The sequence below is a fragment of the Oryctolagus cuniculus genome, chromosome 21, assembly GCF_051225735.1.
Source record: "Oryctolagus cuniculus isolate XC-2025 breed Fujian yellow rabbit chromosome 21, ASM5122573v1, whole genome shotgun sequence".
NCBI classification, from domain to species: Eukaryota; Metazoa; Chordata; class Mammalia; order Lagomorpha; family Leporidae; genus Oryctolagus; species Oryctolagus cuniculus.
In genome coordinates this window covers 6,986,709-7,011,111 of record NC_142887.1, presented here as the reverse complement: position 1 = coordinate 7,011,111, position 24,403 = coordinate 6,986,709, and the positions used below count along the sequence as shown (strand labels likewise).

General features: G+C 61.4%; 1 protein-coding gene across 2 annotated transcripts in view; it reads left to right on the top strand.

Annotated features, from left to right (window-relative positions):
• Positions 1–23,842, top strand: part of GLT1D1 (glycosyltransferase 1 domain containing 1) — a 63,670-nt gene extending 39,828 nt beyond the window's left edge. The window contains exons 5-8 of one of the 2 annotated variants that reach the window (XM_089323225.1): positions 4,882–4,925; positions 5,965–6,085; positions 11,277–11,375; positions 23,200–23,842. In XM_089323225.1, coding sequence (XP_089179351.1) covers positions 4,882–4,925; positions 5,965–6,085; positions 11,277–11,375; positions 23,200–23,361 — 426 coding nt within the window. In that variant the 3' untranslated portion in view covers positions 23,362–23,842. The remainder of the gene's footprint in view (positions 1–4,881; positions 4,926–5,964; positions 6,086–11,276; positions 11,376–23,199) is intronic. The other variant, XM_051838917.3, reaches the window with a different exon arrangement.
• Positions 23,843–24,403: the final 561 nt, after the last annotated feature.

The window sequence follows — 24,403 nt, the reverse complement described above, 5'->3', positions numbered from 1 at the left end:
TGAGCTCTTCAGGGACCCGCAGGCTGCTGGCAGCCGTGGAGACACAGACAGCCTGGAGCCGGGCCGATCCGGAGCCAGGAGACACAGAGAGCCTGGAGCCGGGCCAATCCGGAGCCAGGAGACACACAGACAGCCTGGAGCTGGGCGGATCCTGAGCCAGGAGACACAGACGGCCTGGAGCCATGCCGATCCGGAGCCAGGAGACACAGACAGCCTGGAGCTGGGCCAATCCTGAGCCAGGAAACACAGACAGCCTGGAGCCGGGCTGATCCGGAGCCAGGAGGCACACAGACAGCCTGGACTGTGCCGATCTTGAGCCAGGAGATACAGACAGCCTGGAGCCGGGCTGATCCAGAGCCAGGAGCTTCTTCCAGGTCTCCCACACAGGTGCAGGGGCCCGAGGACTTGGGCCATCTTCCACTGCTTTCCCAGGCCACAGCAGAGAGCTGGGTCAGAAGAGGAGCAGCCGGGACTCCAACCTGTGCCCATATGGGATGCCGGCACTGCAGGCAGCGGCTTTACCCCTGTGCCACAGCGCCGGCCCCCATCTCTTTAAATTCTTGAAGGACAGACTTCCTAAGTGGTTCTGCCCCAGCGCTGCTGTGACCAGGCTCCGGCACTCCAGGAGCAGGGAGCAGGGTGGCTGGGAGTGGCACGAGGCCCAGCAGCTCATGGTGAGCACGGGCGGCCTGCCCTGGAGAGTGTCATGGCCTCTACTGTCCCCAGGGGGCCCTGTCCTGCCCATTTGTAAGCTGGACCAATACACCTGCTGTGTGCCCAGCGACAGATACTGGCTAGGCACACACAGGACCCCCTCCCCCGGGCAGACAGCTTCCCTGGGAGCCCACGGGCCAGCTCAGAGCTGCAGAGGCAGGTCTTCCGCAGAGCAGGGGCCGCCGCACAGGGTGAGCACCGGGGGGTCCCGGCACTTGTCAGGACCTTTAGGGTGCGCTGATGCTTGGCCGAGGTCGGGGCAAGCTTGGGTTTCCTTATTACTTCCTGGATCTCTGTCTCCATGCTTACCGTGTCTCGGATCACGAGTGTATCCTGGTAGATGGACATTTGCGACTCTCCCGTACCTCGATCTTCCTTCTTGGATCGAGCCACATTGTCTACCTGTGTCTCCTCCTTATTCGTTCCTCCCAGAAGTATTTGGGTGCCACTGTGTTTTAGGCACGTGGATGTGTCCCTGTGCGTAGGATGGACGTGGTCCTGCCTTCGTGGGGCCTGTCCTGGGGCGGGGCCTGGGGTGCGGCCACACAGACCTTGGCTGCACTGTGGCCTTGGTCCCATCCAGAGGCGGTTCCCACGGGCGCCGGGGCCTTCTCTGAAGCTAAGCACCGTGCTCTTTGGTTAGTGTTTGTTCCGCCGGTCACTCCCCAAGCAGTGGGGCGGTGTCCTTGCGCCGCCTGAGTGACGGTGTCGTGTTTGGGCTCTGAGATGACATCCGTGTGCTTGTTTCTGTGGCCATCTGTAGCAAGACGTTTGAAAGACGCAAGGTCCTGGCCCCACACGGAGTTGGCGCCGTGATTCAGAGTGACTGCACACCTGCCGGCAGCCACATGCGTGGCGTGGACCACGGAGTGGCCTCCTGAACTGCTCTGTGCCTCAGTTTCTCCGTGTGCAGGCTGGCCGGGGCTTGCCGTGGCGGGCAGCAGCATGTGAGCGCCAGGTGACGGCTCCGCTGGCGCCGACGCCCGCCTCCCTCCTGCTTTGACCGCGCGGAGCTGGGCGGCTGCAGGATGCTGGAGCTCGGCTGTGGTTCCTGCGTGTGCCGGCTCGGCTGTCTCCAGGCAGCACGCAGGGGTGCGTCCGTCTCCGGGCAGCACGCAGAGGGTGCGTCCTTCTGGGGTCTTTGTAGGGTCTGCGGTGTGAACACCTGCTTGGAGTGTGACGGCTTCATGACTTCCACGATCACCTCTTACATCAAAGGTGGCTTCCTTCAGCTGGGGAGTTGGAACAATCCAGAAGATAAATAAGCTTGGAAGGAAGCAACGAGAGCTCTCTTGTCTGATAGCAGTGCTCTGGCTTTAACAATTTGATGACATGGGATTCCATTAAATGGAAGTAGCCACCCTCCTTCTTCCTTCCTTCCTTCCTTCCTTCCTTCCTTCCTTCCTTTCTTTTTTTTGTGACAGGCAGAGTGGACAGTGAGAGAGAGAGAGAGATACAGAGAGAAAGGTCTTCCTTTGCTGTTGGTTCACCCTCCAATGGCTGCTGCAGCTGGCGCACCACGTTGATCTGAAGCCAGGAGCCAGGTGCTTCTCCTGGTCTCCCATGCGGGTGCAGGGCCCAAGCACTTGGGCTATCCTCCACTGCCTTCCCAGGCCACAGCAGAGAGCTGGACTGGAAGAGGAGCAGCCGGGACAGAATCCGGCACCCCGACCGGGACTAGAATCCGGTGTGCCGGAGCCGCAGGCGGAGGATTAGCCTAGTGAGCCGCGGCGCCAGCCGAGAGTCACTCTTGTACCGTCAGTCAATTTCAGTGAGGCTGACAGGTGTCCCACAGAAAATCTGATTTTTTTCTTTGACAAATGATCTTTCCCTAAGTAGTTAATTGTGATGAAACGCTTCGGCGGAGACCAGAGGTGGCAGAGCGGGGCTGAAGGGGTCGGGCTGCAGAGTCGGAGCCAGAATATGAGTCCCGGTCCGTAAGGTTCTCTCTGCTTGGTCCTGGTGCAGTTGCACAACTTGAGTGAGTTTCGGGGTCCTCGTGGGAAAGGGGGTGACGGTGACAGGCTTGTCTGGAAAGGACCTGGTGAAGCTTTGGCACAGCAAGTGACTGATACGAGTTTCATCCTTAAAGAACTTCCTAGAAAGAACTTCAGATTTCTTTATGCATCCAAAGTTGATGAGGGCTAGACCAGAGATTCTATAACCTTGACCTTGTCAAGGCCTCGGGCTGAGCCTCAGGCGTTCCGGCAGATGGACACACATGTAGGAGACGTCTCCGTATGAAGACACACACGTATGAAGCCCCCGGAGGGCTGCACGGTGTCAGCATTGCAGGCGCTGGGACGTCCTCATCCTCTTCAAACCAGTTTGGCTTCTCATCCGGCTGCCTGCTGGTAAAGTGTGAATGAGAATAGAAATTGAGCCTGCTTCCCCCCGCCCAGCAGGAGCCACAGGAGAGACTGTGGACGCCGCGGCAGTGAAACGCATCACGCTCTCAGCCGCCAGGCTTTGAAGAAGTCTGGAATTTTATCTTACAGGTGCACAGATTTGATCATTATTTTTCAGTTATTTTAAAATTGTTACCTTCGCTGATGACACCAGTAGGGAGATTTTGAGAGGCGAGTCGTGGTCTGCTTTGTCCAAGCCTGAACCGGGTGTGCACACACACACACACACCTCGGCTGCGTCCGTCGCCGGCTCGGAGAGGGGGACGCAGCAGAGTGGCAGTCCCCGCCGAGTCGCGGTCACCGTGCAGACCTAGTGACGGCGGCGAGGTTTCCAGCGCTCCCATCTGCAGCCGGGCGGTCACTCTCGGGCGCTGGAGCGGCTGCCCCTCACTGTCAATCCTGGACGTCCGAGCGTGGTGGCGCCGCTGGGGTCGCCTGTACCTGAGTCCGGCGGTAGCTGCGTTTGCAGTGGCGGTGCGTCTGCGGCGCTTGTTCTTGGGTTTCGTCTGCTGCTGGTGTTAAGGTGCTGGTCTTCCTCCCCAGCTCCACACCGAGGCCCGCACACAGCTACCGGCTCAGGGGCTCCGAGTGCTGCCCGGGAGTCGACCCTGGAGCCGTCTCCAGGGCGTCCTCCGTCCGTCTCTGCTGCTTCCCGCCCACTTCCACCTCCACGCGCCTCTGCTTAAGGGCACGTGGCTTGTCTTCCAGGAGCAGAAGCTGATGATGGGGCACGCGAGACTCACAGCACTGCTGCTGATCTTTGCATTAATTCAACAATGTGCACCTGTCTCCAGGGAGGCACTGCGACCAAAGCCAGGCCCCGCCCCCAGCACAGATCCCCTCCAGAGGTGAGGGAGGAGTGGAATCGGATTTGGAGACGGCTGACAGTGACCCAAGGTCGCACGTGGCTTTTAAGAAAGTCGAGGCAGAATTCGAATGCTGGGCGCTTCCCCGTCTAATGTAGTCCCAAGGCGCGCAGCCCTCATCTCTGTCCACTTCCAGGAAGTGTCCTGGGCCCCGAGGGGCTGCTGGGTCCTGAGGCAGCCACTGCCCGTCCCCCCTTCCAGGAGACCCCAGTAGCTCCCTGGACCACGCGTCTACCTCTGCTCTCCATGGGTTTGCCTCTCCCTTCTCTTTCTTGTTCTCCACTCCCCTCCTCTCCTCCCCTCCCCTGCTCTCCTCTCCCCTCCCCTCCCCTCCCCTCCCCTCCCCTCCCCTCTCCGCTCCTCTCCTCCCTTCCCCTCCCTTCCCCTCCCCTCCCCTCCCCTCCCCTCTCCTCCTCTCAGGGATTGCCTGATTTGGGCACACGGCCGCACACGTTCCCCTGTGCGGGACAACGCTCCAGGTTTGCTCCCTCATTGGCTGTGGGGTTGGGGACAGCTCCCTGCTGTAACTGCATCCAGCCCCTTGTCTGGGGTCTGCACTGGCCCCCACAGCACTGGAGGCTTTTGTGGCCAAATCTGCCCACAGCGTGGACGAAGGCATGCTGGCCGCCAGTCCCGCCCACTGTCAGTGCCCCGTGGGTCAAGACCAGGGTTGCTGACGGGCCCTCAGCCCTGCAGCGGGGCCCCGGCAGGTGTGCCCCTGTGGAAGTGACAGGTGGCTGCCACTCGGTTCCTGCTCTTTCTGGCGGTCACCGTCTGGGCTGGCTGCGGGGCCTCGTGCGCCCCGGAGCCGGCTCTGTGGCCCGTGCCTGCCGTGCGCTCGGACTGAGACTCATCCCACGCCTTTGCTCAGGTTCGTCTTCATCTCTTCCCAGGTTGACCCCGTGTTCACCCAGGAAGTGAAGGCCGCCGTGCAGAGGTAAGGGCGGGAAGCCCACCGGGGTTACGCAGAAGAGGGCACTGGGCACCTGGTAGGCAATGCCCGTCCCTGCCTGTGCAGTCCCCGGTGCCGCTCCGGCTCCGACTCCCGTCCCCCAGGCCCCACGCCAGCTGGGCTCCGTCACTCCCCCACCTCCAGGAAACGGACACGCCGCACACACTGGGAGACGCTGGCCTTCCTCGTGGGCCGGGAACGGCCCTGGACGCCAGTTGAGGTCACTTTCACTGCGCCCACTGCTTGGCATTGCGAGGGCTTGGGGGATGCACGGCAGAGCCTCGGGGCATTGGCTGTGGGTCCCCTCAGGCAGGCTGACACCGAGGTTTCCCTGCCACCTGAAGCCGTCTGGGACATCGTCTGAGGGCCTTGGGCTCCTGTCTCTGCCCTCTGTTCCTGGTCTGTGCCCCCCCGCCCGAGATGAGGTGGCCTGGGACTCCATCCATCAAGTTCTGTGTTTTAAGTGGGCCATGAGGATCGGTCTCCAGTTCAGGTCAGGCCCGTGAGGGCCAGCACACAGCAGAGGGGTCAGACAGCACTGCCCTGATCCCTGGCCACACTCAGGGCCCTGGCCACTGCGTGCCTGAACCAGTGTAGCTCGTTCCCTAAAGGGTGACTCTCAAAGCCACGAGTGTGGTAGCCTGGACGGGTGGGGCTGGGGAACAACACCAAAGAGAGGCACTGAGACACCGTGGCAGGCGGCAGGACCCCCGCCACGTGTCCGCCCCGCGTGCTGGGGACCTGGCGCTCACCCTGCGGGCGTCTCCGCCGCGGGGTTTCTGTTGCTCTCCACACGGCCCCGTCTCCATCAGTTCTGAAACCAGGCTGGCTTCCGAGAAACCCCGCACGGGGAGAGGCCAGGGCCGGATCTCTGGGTCTCTCCTGGCTCTGGAGCCGTGTGCATGTCCCTGCAGGGAGGGCTGTGTGGGATCCCCTGGAGCCCTTGTCAGTCACGCGTCCCCTGGGACCCGGCTGTGGCTCCACAGTTGTCACCAGCGCGCCTCCTTGCCCCGTGTCATTGCAGGGCTCCGGGCGTGCGGCTGACCCGGGAGCTGCCGCAGGACGAGCTGCACGCCGCGGCGAGGAACTGCTGTGCCGTGGTGAACAGCTCCGTGTCGGAAGGCATGTCGGCCGCCATCCTCGAGGTAATCCACAGTCCCATGCCTGGCGCCCGCAGTGGGGCATAGCATCGCCCGCACGCTTTTCTCATTCCTGCTGATGTCTTGGTAACTTCGGCGCATCTCAGAGCTAAAACCCACCGAGCGGTTTTTCCTCTGGGGTCGAAGGGACCAAGTTTCAGGCTCTCTTGGGCCCCAAGGGCGTCATTTCTCTTCCCTGGCTAGCCGTTCTGTGGCTGGCCGTTCCGTGGCCGGCTGTCCTGTGGCTGGTCGTCCCGTGGCTGGTCGTCCTGTGGCTGGCTGCCCCGTGGCTGGCTGTTCTGTGGCTGGCCATGCCTGCAGGCTCCAGGGGCTGCTGCTCTGGCTGCCAGGTCTGTGGCAGGAGGCTGGGCGCTGTGAGGGGCTGTGGGGGCCCAAGATGGAAGTGTGTGTGAGACTCCGCTCTGTCCTCTGCATTCTCTATAACCCCGGGCCCTGGGAGACAGATGTGCACGTGGCGGTGGGGGTGGGGGCCGGGGTCATCTCTCCACCTGGCGCTCGCCCTGCCGTGGCCCCGTCCTGGCACAGCCTGTGTCCCGCCCCTGCCGTCCCTGTGCCCTGCAGGTGACGTGGGAAGGCTCTGCCCTGGAGTCCTGGCCACAGCTCCTCTGTGAACAGACACCGTGGACCCCTGTCCCGGCGCCGCGCGCACCTGAGCCGTCTCTGCTCTCTGCCCGATTTTCCTGAGACGGGCGATTGCCAGCCTGCCTTCACTGCACCCCACTCCCTCCTGCGGCCACTGCCAGCTGTGTCCAGCCCAGAAGGGTCTCCCTTGCCCTTGTCTTGTCATTCGTCACCTCCAGGACTCCGAGAGCTCGGTGTGCTCCCGAGGGGCTGGCTTTCGGTACTGGGTTTTTTCAGGCGCTTCACACGCAGACGGCTGCATGCGTAGCGTCACCCCCGGTTCTCCGCACGTGTGTTACACCCTGTAGACGTGGATGTGGCACACGTTCATCAGTGCACACGTGACCACTGCCCATGGACACAGCACCTGTGTTTGTTGGTGAGCGTGGGATCCAGCCTGCTGTAGAAACAGACCTGTTGGCCATCTGCCCAGCCTGTCTAGGGTCTCATTTCGCTTGGCACGTGGGGTTCTTCATTCTGGGTCTGCTGCGATCTGGGCTGTTGTTTCTTTTTTTTTTTTTAAGATTTATTTTATTTATTTGAAAGAGTTACACAGAGAGAGAAGGGGAGGCAGAGAGACAGAGAGGTCTTCCATCCGCTGGTTCACTCCGCATTTGGCCGCAACGGCCAGAGCTGTGCCTATCTGAAGCCAGGAGCCAGGAGCTTCTTCCAGGGGTCCAGGGGCCCAAGGGCCATCTTCTACTGCTTTCCCAGGCCACAGCAGAGAGCTGGATCAGAAATGGAGCAGCCAGGACTTGAACCAGTGCCCATATGGGATGCCGGCACTGCAGGCAGTGGCTTTACCCGCTGTGCCACAGTGCCGGCCCCAGGCTGTTGTTTCATCAGCAGCATTTGTTCCTTTGGATACCCGCTGAACGTCCTGCATTCAGGACGAAAAGCAGCCTTGGAATCTTAGTGTCCAGAGGGTGCGGTCGGCAAAGCAGGAGAGCCGTCCTCACACAAGCAGCGGGGCTGGAGCCGCTCCGCGGCAGACGCACACCTGCTCCGCTGCTCGCGGGAAGGGGCGGGGCTGGGCGTGCTGGCCACGGCGCTCGCGGCGTTTCCACCGTGGACGGCTTGCGTTCAGACCTCCGCTGCTGCCGAGGAAGCCGGCCGTGAGCAGTTCCGACGGCTGCAATGTTGGTGTCCTGTTCCTTCTGCAAACTCCAGAATAACTCGGGCAAAGGGTTGGGGATGGATCTGATTTGGGAGGCAGGCAAGCGTGTGTTTCATTAGAACTGATTCAGACGACCAGCGCCGTGAGGCCTGGATAAACACATCGCCGTGCAAGGAAGCGGCCTTCTGAGCCACACGGCCCGTGGATGCAGATGAAAATGCCATTTGCTAAAATGCATTTCTTGCTGGTGGACTAAAAAAATCAGCCAGTAGCTAAAGGCGTGGGCAGCAGAGGGACCCGGCTTTGTCACTTGTAGCTTGAGCCGGAATTTAGTTCTGCGCTAATTGCACTAAAAGAACAGGGAGTGAGTTTTCTTTTCTCTGTCTTCTTCTTGGACTGCCCTCTCCACCCTAAAACACTCACTCAGACATGACTGTGCACACACTCGCGCACCCACAGGTGCGCATGGACACAAACACCCGCACAGTCTGTATGCATGCATGCACGTGCAAACACACGTGCAAACACACAAGCACCCATTCCTGTGTGTGCACAGCCACACGCAGCTCTTCAAGTCCAAGTGTTCAGTGCCTGGGAGTCAGGCAGGCTGTGCGTTGAAGCAGAGAGCAAGAAGGAGGTGACCGTTGGCCTCAGAGTCCGGCCTGCAGCCCTAGAGGTTGGGGGACCACAAGAGGGCTTTCCAAAGACAGTGGTGACTGTGCCACTCCGACCTGGGCTGTGTGTGTGCGCACGTGTGTGTACGTGTGTGTACATGTGTACATGCACGTGTGCATGTGTGTATGTGTGTGCACGTGTGTGTGTGCACATGTGTGTATGTACACACGTGTGTGACTGCTGCACTTCGCCCTCTTTGCAAAGCTGAGGGCTTTGTGAGCTGCCCTAATTAGGAAGCTGCTGCTGGCGTTCATTGAGGTGTGGAGGTGTGAGGTGGGGGAGGGAGAAGCTGCAGGGCACAGTTAATTTTTTTTGGAGAATTTATTTATTTTGGAAGTCAGAGAGAGAGTGAGTGCCAGATCTTCCATCTGCTAGTTCACTCCCCCAATGTCCATAATGGCCAGTGCTGGACTGGGCTGGAGCCAGGAGCTTCCTCCAGGTCTCCCACGTGGGTGCAGGGGCCCAGGCACTTGAGCCATCTTCCCCTGCTTTCCCAGGCCACAGCAGGGAGCTGGGTCAGAAAAGGAGCAGCCAGGACTGGGACTGGTGCCCGCATGGGAGGGATGCTGGCCGCGCAGGCCGTGGCTTTACCCACTGCGCCACCACGCAGGCCCCTGGGAAGTGGATGATTTTTCAAGGTGCCAGGCTGTCCTCTGCATCAAAGAATTGTACCCCAGTGCTGTCGCCGTCCCCACCGAGCAGCCTTCCCCAGTGGCGCAGGGTCCACGTGTGGGCGTGGACGCCAGGGCCGCGTCCAGAGCAGGTGCGTCACACACAGCAGCAGCGATCGCTCAGCTGGATGCCGCCCGTCAGGCCGCTGGGACCAAAGCCAAGGTCAGCAGCAGGGCCAGGCGGGCGGCCGTCAGCTACGGCGTGCGTCAGAATCACCTGGAAGCTTCCACAGCCGCGGTGCCGGTGCCGGTGGCCCTGCCTGGAAACGCTGGGCTGCTGTTGACTCGGATGAGGCGCTGGCAGCCTTAGCTGCTTGCCGGCTCCGCAGTGGGAATGAGATGCCAGCTGGGTCAGCTCTGCTGGACCGACCGCCGCCCACGCGGGCTCCTTAGGGTGTCTGGGCTGGGGGGGGAGGTCCCTCCCGCCTGAGCAGGGAGGGGTCGGTGTGAACATCAGGCTCGGCCCGGCCTGCTCCCGACCCTGCACTCCTCTTTGTCTGGCACCTGGCTCTGGTGCCGGGTCCTCAGCTTCCATCTCTGACCGTGAGCGCGCGTCTCCCCCGCCGTTCGCCCCAGGGCGGTGCTCTGTGAGCCAGTGCATTGCTGAGACGGCCCCGTTCGTGAAGACGCTGCCTTCCTGGGACGGGGACGCCTCCTCCAGGCAGCCCAGGGAAGCAGATCCACTGGGTGTGGGCAGTGAGCTGCACCGCTGGCTGAGGGGCCAGAGCAGACGGCCTCGGTCCCCCAGCAGCAGGAGCCAGGCAGTCAGAGGGGAGCACGAGGGGCAGGTGCTCCCTCGCCGCTCCTCTGGGATCCCTCAGCTGTTGCCTGGGGCCTGGATTACAGACTCAAAGTGCACTGGAAGACGCCATGGTGGAGCAGCGGAGGCCATGTGGGAAGGCACAGCGCCTTAGTCCCCGCCACTCCACGTGGGAGACCCGGATGGAGTCCCAGGCTCCAGCCCCAGCTAGTGTGGGAATCTGGGGAGTGAACCAGCAGATGGAAAATATGCATCTATCTATTTATATGTGTATCATCCACCCACCCACCCATCCCTCCACCCACCCACCCACCCATCTACCTACCCACCCACCCATCCATCCACCTACCCACCCATCCATCTACCCACCCACCCATCCACCCACCCATCTACCCACCCATCCATCCACCCATCCACCCATCCCTCCACCCATCTATCCACCCATCCATCCACCCACCCACCCACCCACCCATCCACCCATCCCTCCACCCATCTACCCACCCATCCATCCACCCACCCACCCACCCATCCACCCATCCATCCATCTATCCACCTATCCATCCATCTATCCACCTATCCTCTGTCTCTCTCTTTCGATACATACAAACAAGTAAACATTGAAAAGAATCACCTGCAACGGGCTTGCATATTGTAAAAGTCACATGGTTGCTCTGCTGACTTGCAAGTCAGTTCTCTGGACCCGAGCGGGTGACCTGTTGGAGAGGCGCCTGCCATGGATTGGCCCCTGCAGGAGATTCCGCAGGAGGCTGAAGCAGACCTCTCGGAAGGGCTGGGCCAGGCTATGCCTTTCCAGGTTGGGCTTCCCCAGACTGCAGAAGGAGAGCCAGGGAACCCCACCCTCCCAGGCAGGTGGGACCACTTCTCACTGTGGATCCAGGGTGTCTTTGGTGGCTTCCCTGCCAGCTTTTGCTAGGGGGTGGGGGTCCTGTGCTGGCCCCAGACCCTTTGTGAGTCACGGAACCCCAGATCACGTTGCCTGTTCCGTGTGCTGCCAGCCAGACGCACCCAGCGTGTGCCTGTGCTGGAAGGAAGTCCCTGGAGAGGGAACAGGAGCCGGGCGAGACCCGTGCGCACGCCAGGCGGCCGCGGACATCTGCACGAGGGGTTTCCTTGTGACCTCGCAATGGTGACGTCAGATTGTGTGCTGTAGATTTTCTGAGCTCCCCCCAAGCAGCGATGAGAGTTCGTGTGCTCTGAGCACGCAGCGTGGGGGTGGGGCTGCCAGGGCTCGCACTGCCACTTACAGGCTCGACTTGTCCCAGGGGCCCACAGAGTGACCGTCTCCCCCGCCTCCTCTCCCGTCTCCTGCAGGCCATGGATTTGGAAGTCCCGGTGCTGGCCAGGAACATCCCCGGGAACGCCGCCATGGTGAAGCACGGCGTGACGGGGCTGCTGTTTTCGGACCCTCAGGTAAGGAGCGCCGAGCTCCGCCGTGCACCCTGTCTGAATGGCGTCACCGTGTCTGTCGAGTTCCATCTTCTGTCCTGTCGATCACGGCTGTGTCCGTGACCACGGGAACGGCTGTGTCCGTGACCACGGGGACGGCTGCTGGGCTGTGTGACCACGTGACACCTAGCGGGTGTCAGAGGAGGTAGTCCCGCCGCGGGCGTGAGCAGGGCTCTGATTTCTGGGCGCGGGTGCTCCTCAGGTGCCAATTTGTAACTGGACATCCGCTGGCCTTCAGCGTGGCGATCTCACTGGGACCACCGTGGGTCTCCCCAGCTGGAGGTGCAGAAAGGCTGGGCACCTGTGCAGGAGCACCCAGATGCGCCGGTGGGTGCTGGGTCTGGGGTCGGCCTGTGTCTGAAGCCCTGGGTCCCCTGTGCAGGGCGAGCCACCCTGCTGAGCTGCCTGCGTTTCTCAGCCCTGCTTTCCCCGCTGGACGGGGGAGCTGACGGGAGCTCCCGCCTCTGAGCCGCGCGGGGCTCTGGGAGTGGCTGTGTAGCACCTGCAGCGTGTGAGGCTCACGGTCAGGGCTCCGAGGCTTCCTGGTGTTTTGGGAGGGGAAGGCGTGGATGCTGCCTGTGATGTTGGTAGGTGGCAACAAACACAGATCGTAGCTTTTCGCTTTTTTAAGGATTTATTTATTTGAGAGGCAAAATTACAGACAAAGGCGGGGAGAGAGAGAGAGAGAGGTCTTCCATCTGCTGGTTCACTCCCCAAATGTCCACAATGGCCAGGGCCGAGCTGATCCGAGGCCAGGAGCCAGGAGCTTCTTCCAGGTCTCCCACGTGGGTGCAGGGACGCAAGCACTTGGGTCATCCTGCGCTGCTTTCCGAGGTGCGTTAGCAAGGAGCTGGATCAGAAGTGGATCAGCCGGGATATGAACCGGTGCCCATATGGGATGCCAGCACCGCAGGTGGAGGCTTAGCCCACTGCGCCACAGCACCGGCCCCACAGATCTCGGCTGGAAAAGTCAGGTTCTGAGGTGGGCACCGTGGTGCACCAGGTTAGGGCGCCACGTGGGACACCCCTGCCCCACATCAGAGTGCTTGGGACTGAGTCCAACTTCCGCTTCCCAGCCCGCCTCCTGCTGATGCGCACCCCAGAGGCAGCAGGGAGACCCAGATGGAGCTCCAGGCTCCTGGCTCTCGCCTGGCCCAGCCTCGAAGGCTGAGGGCATTTGGGCAGTGAACCAGTGGCACTCTGCCTTCCAAATAAATAAATAGAACTTAAAATCAGCCTCCACTCACAACCACCTTTATTAAGGAACATGGTGCATTGAGGAGTGTAGAAAGAGGTTACTGTAACTCAGAATACTTGAACATTTTCAGTTTAAAAATTTTCTAGTAGATCTCTCTCCTCCTCTCCTCCTCTTCCTCCTCCTTCCCCCTCCCCCCCCATCTCTGTCTTTCAAGTAAATACGCTCTTAAACTCCCGTCGTGGACGTCAAGTTGAAGGTCTGGTGTCAGCAGCACCGGTGGACGCCTGGGCAGCCTGGCTGGCCGAGGGCGGCCGAGTCGGGCTCTGATGCAGTTCCGGTGCCTCTGCTTCCTGCCGTGGTTCCTGGCAGCCCAGCCGCCAGGGTGTGACGAGCTCTCTGTGCCCTGAGCCGAGGCCTTTGCTCCCAATGATGGCTTTGCGGCTTTGTACTGTGTTCCGAGTCTCTGGGGAGCGAGCACAGCCGTGCTTGAGGTCGGAGAATGTCGTGTGCTCCTGGCAGAGTGACTGCCTCCTTCCTCGCCGTGCCCCGGAGTGCAGCATGCGTGCACCTTGTAGCTCGGTGCCAGGGCACTCGGACGTCTGAGCCAAGGATGCATTGGGCAGGACCGGGGATGGATGTGGGTCAGCCACGCTGATGGCAGGGAGCTGCACCTGTTCCTTCCGGTGTTGGGAGCCGCCCCCCTGTCTCGGACGTGCTCACGCCATCTCTGCTGCTGCCTGGCTTCTTGTGAGCCCTGACGTCCAGCACGGTCCTCGCGTCCTGGTGTCCTGGGCAGAGGCTGCGCTTGCTCTTACCCCAAAAGCCTGGGGCAGCCCGGATGAGGCGCAGCCCCACTCTGCTCTCGTCAGCCTCATGTGGGGCGATGCCTGCTGCTTTAAAATCAAGCGGGCACTTTCCGTATGTAAGGGACGATGGCTGTATCGATCCTGACCGAGAAACCCAGGGGACACAAGCCCCGGCGGCTGCCAGAGCTGTCAAGATTACTTCTCCCCGAGCCCGTGTCGTGGTCTAGCTGCTTCAGCCACTGCCTGCAACACTGGCAGCCCATATGGGCACCAGTCTGTGTCCCAGCGCTCCACTCCAATCCAGCTCCCTGCTACGGCCTGGGAGAGCAGTGGAAGATGGCCAAGTCCCTGGGCCCCTGCACCCACATGGGAGACCTGGCGGAAGCTTCTGGCTCCTGGCTTTGGCCTGATCCAGCTCTGGCCATTGTGGCCACTTGGGGAGTGAATCAGCAAATAGATTTCTCTCTCTCTCTCTCTGTAATCTGCCTTTCAAATAAAAAAATAAACATTTTTAAAAATTACTTCTGCATTTGCCATCAAACAGGCATTGGAGTGGCTTTTCCCTTCCTGGGGAGGAGTGTGCACACCAGGGCCCGGCCCGCACAGCCGCATGCACACAGGTGGGCGCCTGGCGTTAGCAGCTCTGCTCCAGCTGCTGTTCCCAGCAGGGGCTATAAAGAGGCATGGCACAACAACACCGTGGCACAGCGCTCCGAGGTCATCAGTTGCCCAGCGCAGGAGGTCGCACGTTCAGTGCCCCGTATGCATGAAGGGCAGAGTTGGCTGTCGCATGTCACCCCATGGCCTCTTTGTTTTCTGCACTTTTTTTTAAAGTTCTTTTCCTTAAGATTTATTTACTTATTTGAAAGGCAGAGTTACAGAGAAGCAGAGGTGGAGAGAGAGAGAGAGAGAGAGAGAGAGAGAGAGAGAGAAGTCTTCCATCTGTTGGTTCACTCCCCAGAGGGCTGCAACAGCCAGAGCTGCCCTGATCTGAAGCCAGGAGCCAGGAGCCAGGAGCTTCTTCCTGGTCTCCCATGCAGGTGCGGGGGCCCAAGGACTTGGGCCATCTTCTACTGCTTTCCCAGGCCACAGCAAAGAGCTGGATCAGAAGAGGAGCAGCCAGGACTTGAACCAGCACCCATATGGGATGCTAGCGCTGCAGGCAGTGGCTTTACCCACTTCACCAGAGTGCCGTGCTCAGTTTTTTGCACCTTTTATAAAACTGCTCGGATCCGGGTTCCCTGGAGACGTGGAGCCAACAGGCCCGCAGCAAGGAGCCGCACTGCAGCCTGGGCTCCAGCAGCCGCTCCGTCCACCTTCTGCCGGCTGGAGGCCCAAGGAGGCCAGGAGTTGGTTCAGTCTAGGACCAAAGGCTCCAGCAGCCTTGGGCAGGGGACGGTGAGACTTGCTGAGGGGGTCTCCTGTGCTGGGTCCCCTGAGCCTAGCACCGGGATCTCTCAGAAACGCCTTCACAGATGCACAGGAATAAAGGTTACCAGCCTTTGGCGTCCGCACAGCCGGCCACCACAACAGGCGGAACCAGCCACTCGGAGGAAGCTGGCAGAGGGAGCAGAAACGAAAGCCCAGTGTGTGCCCAGCTTGGGCGTGTCAGGCAGTGTCTGCGGTCACCAGGGTCCCGGCCCCGCCTGCCCATCCCGGCCGTGTGTGCAGGCCAAGTACGTGGTGCCTTTGAGGGTGGGGTGGGCTGCATGTGTGTGGGGGTGCCATGGGGCCATTGTGTGTCTTGGCCTCTGGGCTCTCGGGGCAGGGTTTGTGTGCCAGCACGGTGGTCCCTAGACACCTCTGTACCCACCCACATCTCACCTGAGAAAGGGAGAGATCCCGGCCAGCAGGGGCCAGGGCTTCGGGGAGGGCAGGTGACAAAGTGCGGTGGGGACAGAGAGCAGGAAGCCTGGCCTGGGTGGTTCCAGGAGGTGGGAGACCTCAATGGAGACCCACGGCCCCCACCCCAATGAGGTGGCTTCAGGGAAGGCCATGGAGTTGAATACAGGAGTCTCTCTCTCTCTTTTTTTTTTTAAAAAGAGATTTATTTATTTATTTGAGAAGCAGAGAGAGAGAGGGTCTTCCATCTGCTGGTTCACTCCCCAGATGGTCACTACAGCTGGAGCTGTGCAATCCAAAGCCAGGAGCCAGGAGCTTCTTCTGGGTCTCCCACGTGGGTGCAGGGTCCCAAGGACTTGGCCATCTTCTGCTGCTTTCCCAGGCCACAGCAGAGAGCTGGATTGGAAGTGGAGCAGCCAGGACTCGAACCGGCATCCATATGGGATGCTGGACCTGAAGGCCCTGGCTGTAGCACACTACACCACAGGGCCGGGCCCTCATTTTAAATTTTTTTTTTTTTAAACAACAACAGAAAGGGATCGTTGACCGTGTTCAGTGGCGGGGGGTGGTAGTGGTGGTGGTGCAGAGGAGTCTCTGTTTCCGGTCCCTGCACCCTGGAAGACTTGTGCTGGGCTGAGCTTTGCAAGGCTCCGGCTGTGGGTTCTGTTTCTACAGCAATCCTGGTATTCCTCTTTTTAAGAAGAAAAGAGCGGAGCTGTTTTTGTAGGAATTTTAGAGCCTTGAAATTTAAACCCATTTGACATGTAATAGAAACCGTGAATGCGAATTCTCGCAGGTGGAGCCTGCACTGGGGTCCTGGCTCGTTTTGCCGGGAGGCTCTGTCTGTGCTCCAGCAGCGGGAGAGCACTCGGCGCGCGCTGGCGATGCGTGTAGCTGGGGCACGCGTGTTCCCGCCTCCGTCCTCTGAGTTCTGCCTCATTTTCATCTCCTTAATTCCTTTCTCTTTGAGTGGTCACGGCTTTCACAGTCAGCTGGTGGGTTCAGGCTTGCAAAAAAGAGGTGCGCTGGGAAAATTGCCGCCTCCGCACTTTTGGGGAGCAGGGCTTAGATCTAGAATTTTCTGCCGGACTCTGAGCAGCCTTGCATGCATGGAGAGTTCGGTGCAGCGCGGCCTCACTCTCACTTTGTGCTGGGGTCACTCCAGCTGGCAGATCCCCCCACTGCGTGGCAGCCAGGGAACCCCCATCTCACCCCCGTCCAGATCACGTTCCCCAGGCTGCAGCCAGGGCCTGGGACTCTGTCTGGGCCTCCTGTGTGGGCGGCAGGGGCCCAAGCAGTTGGGCCGGCATTTGCTGCCTTCCCAGGTGCATGAGCCGGGAGCAGATGGGAGTTGGAGCAGCTGGGACTTGAACTGGGGCTCTGATAGAGGATGCCAGCCGTGGCCCAGCCTGTGCAGCAGGCCACCCCCTACTAGCAACAGGCAACATTCCCATCAATAATCTTTTATTGAACTCGCCCCATCCAGACGTGTGCCGTCCTAAGCTGTCATTTTATACAGCGTTATTAATGAGGCAAGGCACCATTCTGTGCACACGGAGCCCCTGACACCCGGCGTGTGCTTTGTGCTCTGAGCATATCTCAGTCTGGAGATGAAATGTCTATCAGGGGCGTTGCTATGGCGCAGTGGGTTGTCTCCGCCTGCGGCCAGCATCCCACATGGGCGCCGGTTCTAGTCCTGGCTGCTCCTCTTCCTATCCAGCTCTTTGCTATGGCCTGGGAAAGCAGTGGAAGATGACCGAAATGCTTGGGCCCCTGCACCCATGTGGGAGACCTGGAAGAAGCTCCTGGCTTCAGATCGGCACAGCTCCAGCTGTTGCGGCCATCTGGGGAGTGAACCAGCAGATGGAAGACCTCTCTCTGTCTCTCCCTCTCACTGTCTTTAACTCTGCCTCTCAAATTAATAAATAAATCTTTTAAAAAATGTTTATCAAGGCACAGCGGGCCACCACTATGCACGAATTCTGCACCCACAGATCTGGCTAACCTCGGATCGAAACTCTTTGTTTGCGTGTGCTGGGAGCGTCCAGGCTCCATGGTCCCCGTTCATGGCGATGTACACGGCAGTGCCTGCAGTGAAGCGTGGGGGTGCCCAGCTGTGCCGCGGTGTCTGTGGGAGTAAGTGCGTGGTGCTACGCAGTCTCCACACCGTCTCACCTTCAGCCATGCAGCATGGGGGCGGGTCCCTGCCCTTGTTCCCACGAGGTCCACGCAGGGCACAGTGGGAGACGTGGACGCACATGTCCACGTTGCTCCAGGAACACTTCAAGGCTTTGGAAAGCTGAGGGTCTCAGGCTTAACATTTACATTGAGATCAGTGAGATGTCAAGGACCAATGTGCAGTCAGGGTGGCCCCCAGGGGGGTCCTTGGGCAGGATGGCTGGGTACAGGCTCTGCCCACAGCCCCGGAGGGTAGTCCCAGGTCCCCCTCTGTGGCTGGGCACCCGGCCTAGTAACCATGGTGCCCTCAGCAGGCCATGGCTGTGGTCCAGGGGGCAGGTCACACGCTCGGGTCAGAGAGGCTGCTCTCCCTTCCTCTCTCCCTCCCTCCTTCCCTCCTTCCCTCCTTCCCGGTTCTGGGAGCAGAGGTGGCACCTGTGTGGGCACGGCCCTCTCCAGTGGTCCTTCTGTGTCCTCCTGTGGGTCCTGCCGTGGCCGACCTGGGCCTGGGCCTGGGCACCGTGTTAGCAAACCCTGGACCTGGATCGCCAGGCATGGTCCCACACATGGAGTGTGTGCTTAGCAAGCACTGGCCGATGCCCGGGGTCCCAGCTGGACTGTCTTGCCAGGCTCTTGGCCCAAGACTGCCCTCCCCGTTAGAAGCATTGAAGAGCACCTTGCACGGTGTGCAGCCGTCGCCTCCACCCAGTCAGGAGCACGGCGGACGCCCTCGGCTCTGCTCTCGCCGAATGCCTTCTTTGGCTCTGGTGCGCGCACCCCACTGCTGAGACTCAGGAGGGGTCCCCGCGCCTCCTGTGGGTCTCTGGGTCTCAGGTCAGGACTGGCCCTGTTTGGAAGCTGCTCAGGCGTTGTCTTGGGGGGGGGCTGGGGCCCGGCCCCTCCCTGGGTCGGTGTGAGCCACAGGGTCCATGCAGATGCCTTGGTGCTCAGGCTCAGACCCCCGCCCCCCAGCCTGGGGAGGCCCTGTCCACACCCAGCTGCCGCCACTCCGACAAGGGCGGCCTCCCTCGCCCCAGCGTCTTCTCCGGCTCTGCAGCCAGCGTTCGGCAAGGACACGGCTGCTCTACTGGGGTCATTGCCAGACCCACCCGCGTGGTGTCTCCTACTCAGCGACCAGCTGCAGCTGCCGTGGGTGTTTCAGGTGAGCCCCGGGTGCGGAGGAGGTGCGGGCACCAGCCCTCCCGCGTCGAGTACTGCGGCTGGGACCTGAGAACGCGGTGGACGCTCTGTGCCGACCATCCCGAGAACTTCCGCCTGTCCCTTGGAGTCACGGGGACAGCCAAGGACATGTGCCGACGGTCGGGGCGCTGTCGTGGCTGCGTAGACACACAGACACGCACATGCACACAAACGCGCACGCATGCACATCGGAGCGCCTGGTTGGAGTCCCGGCTCCACTTGCAGTTCCAGCTTCCTGTTAATGCACACCTGGGGGCCCGCAGGTGTTGGCGTAGGCCCCTGTCTCTCAGGTTAGAGACCCAGATGCAGTTCCAGGCTCCTGGCTTCGGCGGGCTCAGCTCTGGCTGTGGGGGATGTTTGGGGAGTGAAGCAGTGGGCGGAGGATCCCTCTTTGTCTCTGCCTTTCAAGTCAACTGAAAAGAGTGAGTAAAGATCTGTGCTGGGTTCAGTAACCTTGGAAACCAGGCAGGCACGCGGGCTTTGAGCTGGTGACCCCAGACTCACCGGGGGTGACGTGGAGAACACACACGCTCGACCCCTCCGCAGCCCCCCACCACTTGGGGCCGGGCTTTGGGAGTGGGCTTGTGTCACATGTGTGCGTGTCACAAGCCCCGGGAGAGACTCTTGCAGCCGGGTTTGAGAACCGAAGCCAACTCCAGGGGCCCCGCCAGAGCCGGGACCACAGCAGCATCTGCCGGTCTCAGGAGACCGCGGCACCGTCTCCTGTCAATCAGCTGGAGGCCGCTTCCGGTAATTCCTGTCTGAAGCCAGGCACCCAGAGTTCTCACGTGATTGACGGGAAGGTGGGACCTGACCCCCGCGAGGTCTCTCGTCCTGTGGTGCACCCAGAGCAGGCGTTTCCCACACGGCAGCCCCGCGTGGCCCTGCAGAGCCCCAGGGGTGGCCATGGCTCCCCGATGTGCGCTCCCGGGCTGTGAGGCGGCAGCACCCCGAGAGTGCCCGTGACACGGGTCTCTGCGGCTGACCTGTAAAGTCATACACGCGGCCTCACTTCCTCCCCCGCGGCCCTGGCAAAGCCACAGCTGGAAAGGATTTGGCGGGAGAGGTTCCCACCAGCAGGTGCCACAGCCAGGGAAGGAGGAGCCCCCTGAGGACGCCCGGCTGCCGGCTGAACAGTTAAAACCCTGCCGTTTGTGCACTCGCATCGGGGCTTTGCAAGGGGTCGCCCGCGCCCGGCGTGTGCCTCCGCGGCCTCAGAGCGGTCTGGTTCGCTTGCGGGGCCTGAGGCTTGAACTGCTTGCTCATATTGACGAGGCGCATTTGTGCACAGATATCCAGAATTTAGGCTGAAATTTTAAATAAATGACAGGAATCGCCATGCCACACCTAGGCCTGCATCTGCCACCTCCCCCTCCACCTGCTGGGCCCTTGCGGGTCAGGGGTGGGGTTTCCTGGGCCGATTTCGAGCAGCGTCCAGACCGTAAGAGAATTTTTTTTTTAAGATTTATTTATTTATTTGAATGAGTTACAGAGAGAGAGGAGGAGAGAGGGAGGGAGGGAGAGAGAGGTCTTCCATCTGATGGTTCATTCCCCAGTTGGCCACAACAGCTGTAGCTATGCCGATCCGAAGCCAGGAGCCAGGAGCTTCTCCTGGGTCCCCCATGTGGGTGCAGGGGCCCAAGGCCCTGGGCCATCTTCTACTGCTTTCCCAGGCCACAGCAGGGAGCTGGATCAGAAGAGGAGCAGCCGGGACTCAAACCAGCGCCCATATGCAGGGGGCAGTTTTACCCACTATGCCACAGCGCCAGCTCCAACAGTTTTTTCTTAAGAGATGAGCTTGGGTGCTTGGTTCTTTTCTTTGTTCTCGTCTGTGCCCTTCATAGCTGTGTGATCTGATCTGTGGGTGATTTTCCACAGTCGATTGTTGCGTAGTTCAAGGTCCTTGGGGACCCTCGCCTCCGCCAGTGCACGTTTCACTCACAGCTGGCTCTGGGGGCTGTGGGGCTGTGGCCGGAAGGAGAAGGACCCGTCTGCACCTGTCTCATGGGACTCTCGCTGGGACTCAGGCTGCATCATTCTTCGTGGTGTCTGATACGGTGTCGCCTGTCCACACGCAGACGAGCCTGGGGCCGTGTGTCAGGGGGCATCTCTGGCTCTGTGGGCATCTCGGCCCTGCCTGAGGCGGGAGCAAGTGTGCCGCACAACCTGGCCGGCGTCAGGGGCGAAGGCGGCAGCCTCTCCCAGGGTCCTCTCCTTAGCCCCCTACCCCTGCCATGGGGGCAGTCGCTGGCAGAACAGCGCAGGGCCCCAGCCTCAGTGCCGCCGTCAGCTTGGATCTAAAGGAAGCGCCCAGTGGGGGCCGGCGTTGTGGCACGGCCGGTGAAGCCTGCGACAGCAGCATCCCACACGGGATCACCAGCGCTGGGCCCGGCTGCTCCACTTCCAGCTCCCTGCTAAGGCGCCTGGGAAGGCGTGGAGACCTGGCTCTGGGCTTTGGGCTGGCCATTTGGGGAGTGAACCCGCGGATGGACGATCTCTCTCCCTCTGTCTCCCTCTCTGTCACTCTGCCTTTCAAATACATATATTTTAAAAAGCCCTCCTGCTGGGTGTCCCCCAGTTCTGTGGCTGGAGAAGCAGGCACGGCCGCCCACCTCGAGTGCATGGCTCCAGCAGGTGGGCGTCTCCTCCTGGCCCAGCGAGACCTGGCTTGCTTTATTAAAGTCTGTGGTTTTTGTTCCTTCCTCTATGCAGAAGGAGGGAAAAAGGGTATCCCATCACAACCCGCTCCCGGACACTGCTGTGCAGGGTTTTGTGTGACACAGCCGCGTGTTCCGTACAAGTGACCAGCAGGGGCTTGGCCTTCAGCCGCACTCCCTGTGTCACATAAACCCTGGCGCCGAGCAGTGTCGCAAAGCCAGGCCCGGGACTTCCCGTGGGGATGTCGCCCTGCAGAGAGGCGGGAACTGGCGTGTTGCCTGTTTAGTATGGAAGACACTGTTTCACTGTAAGGTGTGCGCACGATACACAGAACGATAATTCTACTCGGTCGTGAGCACTGGCGCTCCTGTCGCTGGCTGTAAAGGCATCCGACCTTTACTTACGGTCGCTCTGGGAGTGCGGGGCGGCTCCCAGTGTGGGCCTCGGGCACTGCTGCCTTCGTGGGGCTCCCGTGGCTGAGGGGGAACCACAGCGGTAGAGCGGACAGCCGTGGGCCGGCCGGCTCTGCCCCAAGTCGTCATCTGCAGGCACTCAGTTCATCTCAGCCCGCCGCGGGCACAGGCCATCACCGTTCACAGGAAGGAACTGGGATTGACCCCAGGCCACTCCCAGCGAGGCAGGAGTCTGAGCCGGCACCCGGGCCTCCCGGCTCCGCAGCGCTGCTCGGGGCATAGGCGCAAACGTAATGAATATCCATCCGTGCCCCCGCCTCTCCCCGGATTCTCCTCAACAGCCCAAAGCTCTCCCGTTTTGCTAATTAGGAAGGGTCTTGTATCAGAAACCAGCCAGCCGGAGCACCTCGCGACCGCGCTGTGCCTGCGAGCGTCAGTAAGCAATGAGCTTACGCAGATACACGGTCCGGAGCCCGGCCGCAGGAGCTGGGGAGAGGCGGGGGCATGCGGCGCCCGCTGGTGGGGTGCCAGGACGGGAGACCGCTCTCCTGGATCCTCACAGCTGAGCCGCGTTGCGTAGGGGGATTCGAACCCAGGTCTCCCATGGCGGCCAGATGCCGCCCATCGGCACAGCAGTGGGCCGGGGGCAGGTGCTGTGGTGCAGTGTGTGGGGCCCAGATTCTGGGGTGAGGCCCAGCTCACATGTTGGGGGACACTCAGAGAACAGGGAGAGGGCATGGCTCCCGAGAAACCACATAGAAACGCGGCAGCAGGCTCTGTGGGTCTGCGGAATGCCAGGGAGGGCTGCGCGGTGGCTCCTCATCACGGATGTTCACCCCAGCACGCGTGTGTGTGAGCGTATGTGTCTGTACAGATGTGCTCATACGTGTGCATGTGTGTTATGCACGTGTGCATGTATCCACTCGTGCGTGTGCGTGCATGTGTTCGTGTGTGTATGAGTGCCTGCACATGTATGTGTACATGCCTGTGCATGTGTGTTTATGTGTGTATGTAGCACACGTAAGTGTCAGTTCTCACTGAGTCCCGATGCTGTGTTAACTCCCATTCTTCCTCAAAGCCGTCTTCTCCAGGGTCAGGGAGGCGGACAGGGGCGAGGCCAGGAGCCCCTGGGGGCCGGGAGGTGGACAGGGTGAGGCCAGGAGCCCCCCAGGGGCCAGGAGGTGGACAGAGCGAGGCCAGGAGCCCCCCGGGGGTCGGGAGGCGGACGGGGCGAGGCCAGGAGCCCCCCAGGGGCCGGGAGGCGGAGGGGGCGAGGCCAGGAGCGCCCCGGGGGCTGGGAGGCAGACAGGGCGAGGCCAGGAGCCCCCCGGGGGCCAGGAGGCAGATGGGGTGAGGCCAGGAGCCCCCCAGGGGCCGGGAGGTGGATGGGGCGAGGCCAGGAGCCCCCCAGGGGCGGGGGCTTTTAGATGCGTTTGCAAAATCCTCTTCCCCAGTCCCCACCGTCGCTGCTTTTGCATGTCCTTTACTTGCAGGAGTTTGTTCGGTTGGCCAAGAGACTGATCCGTGATCCCGCGCTGGAACGGGAACTCGTGGCCAACGGGAAGGAGTACGTGCGGCTCAGTCACTCGTGGCAGGTGGAGCGAGACGTGTACCGTGACCTCATCGGGAAGCTGAAGGGGGGCAGCGAGGACTGAGCATGCAGCCCTGCTCCCGTCACCGGCCCCAGACGCCTGGGCAGACCGGGCGGCCGGCGCCAGGCCAGTCCACGCCAAGCCCGTCTCCTGCCACTCACGGAGTCCCCGGGACGCCACGCCCACCCCAGAGCTCTCTGCTTGGATTCCACCCGTGGTACCCGCTGCCCAGACCTGGTGCAGGTGCGCCAGCTGGCTGAACCCAGAGGGAAAGGGGCGTGGGGGGGTAGATGATCTGCGAGGACTGTTGTGTGGACAAGAGGCTCATTCTCGGGCCATGCCAGTGCAGACCGGCCGTGCCGGGTTCTGAGAAGGAGGGAGACGCCCATCATTGCCAGTTCAAAAAGCAAAACAAGAATCAGGAGTGGCAGCTGTTGGCGTTCTTGCTGGGACTGCGGGTGCTGATCACAGCAGCGTGTGTCTGGGTCCCACGTGGACCCTCCTGCCCTGCCGGGTGCGTGGCCAGCATGAGGTTGGGGCTGGAGCTGGGGCCAGAGCGGTGGGCGTGGACCGTCCTGCCCTGCCGGGTGCGTGGCCAGCATGAGGTTGGGGCTGGAGTGGGGGCCGGAGTGGTGGGCGTGGACCGTCCTGCCCTGCCTGCCGGGTGCGTGGCCAGCACGAGGTTGGGGCTGGAGTGGGGACCGGAGCGGTGGGTGTGGACCGTCCTGCCCTGCCTGCCGGGTGCGTGGCCAGCACGAGGTTGGGGCTGGAGTGGGGACCGGAGCGGTGGGCGTGGACCGTCCTGCCCTGCTGGGTGCGGGGCCAGCACGAGGTTGGGGCTGGAGCGGGGGCCGGAGCAGTGGGCACGGCAGAGACTCCTGTCAGGGGGTTGCTGTCCAGGGGCTTCTTTGCAGAGAGCAAACCCCTACACACTGGAGTCGCCCTCGTCACAGAGGTGGGACCACGAGCCAGTGGCTTCCGGCCCCGGGCCTTCCCAGGATAAAGGCCGCCCTGGGCTGCAGGCCACGGCTGTGCCTCTGGGGGCTGCAGAGGCGCTCCTGGTGAACGGGACGCGGGCGGGGTAGTCAGCCAGGACTGACACATC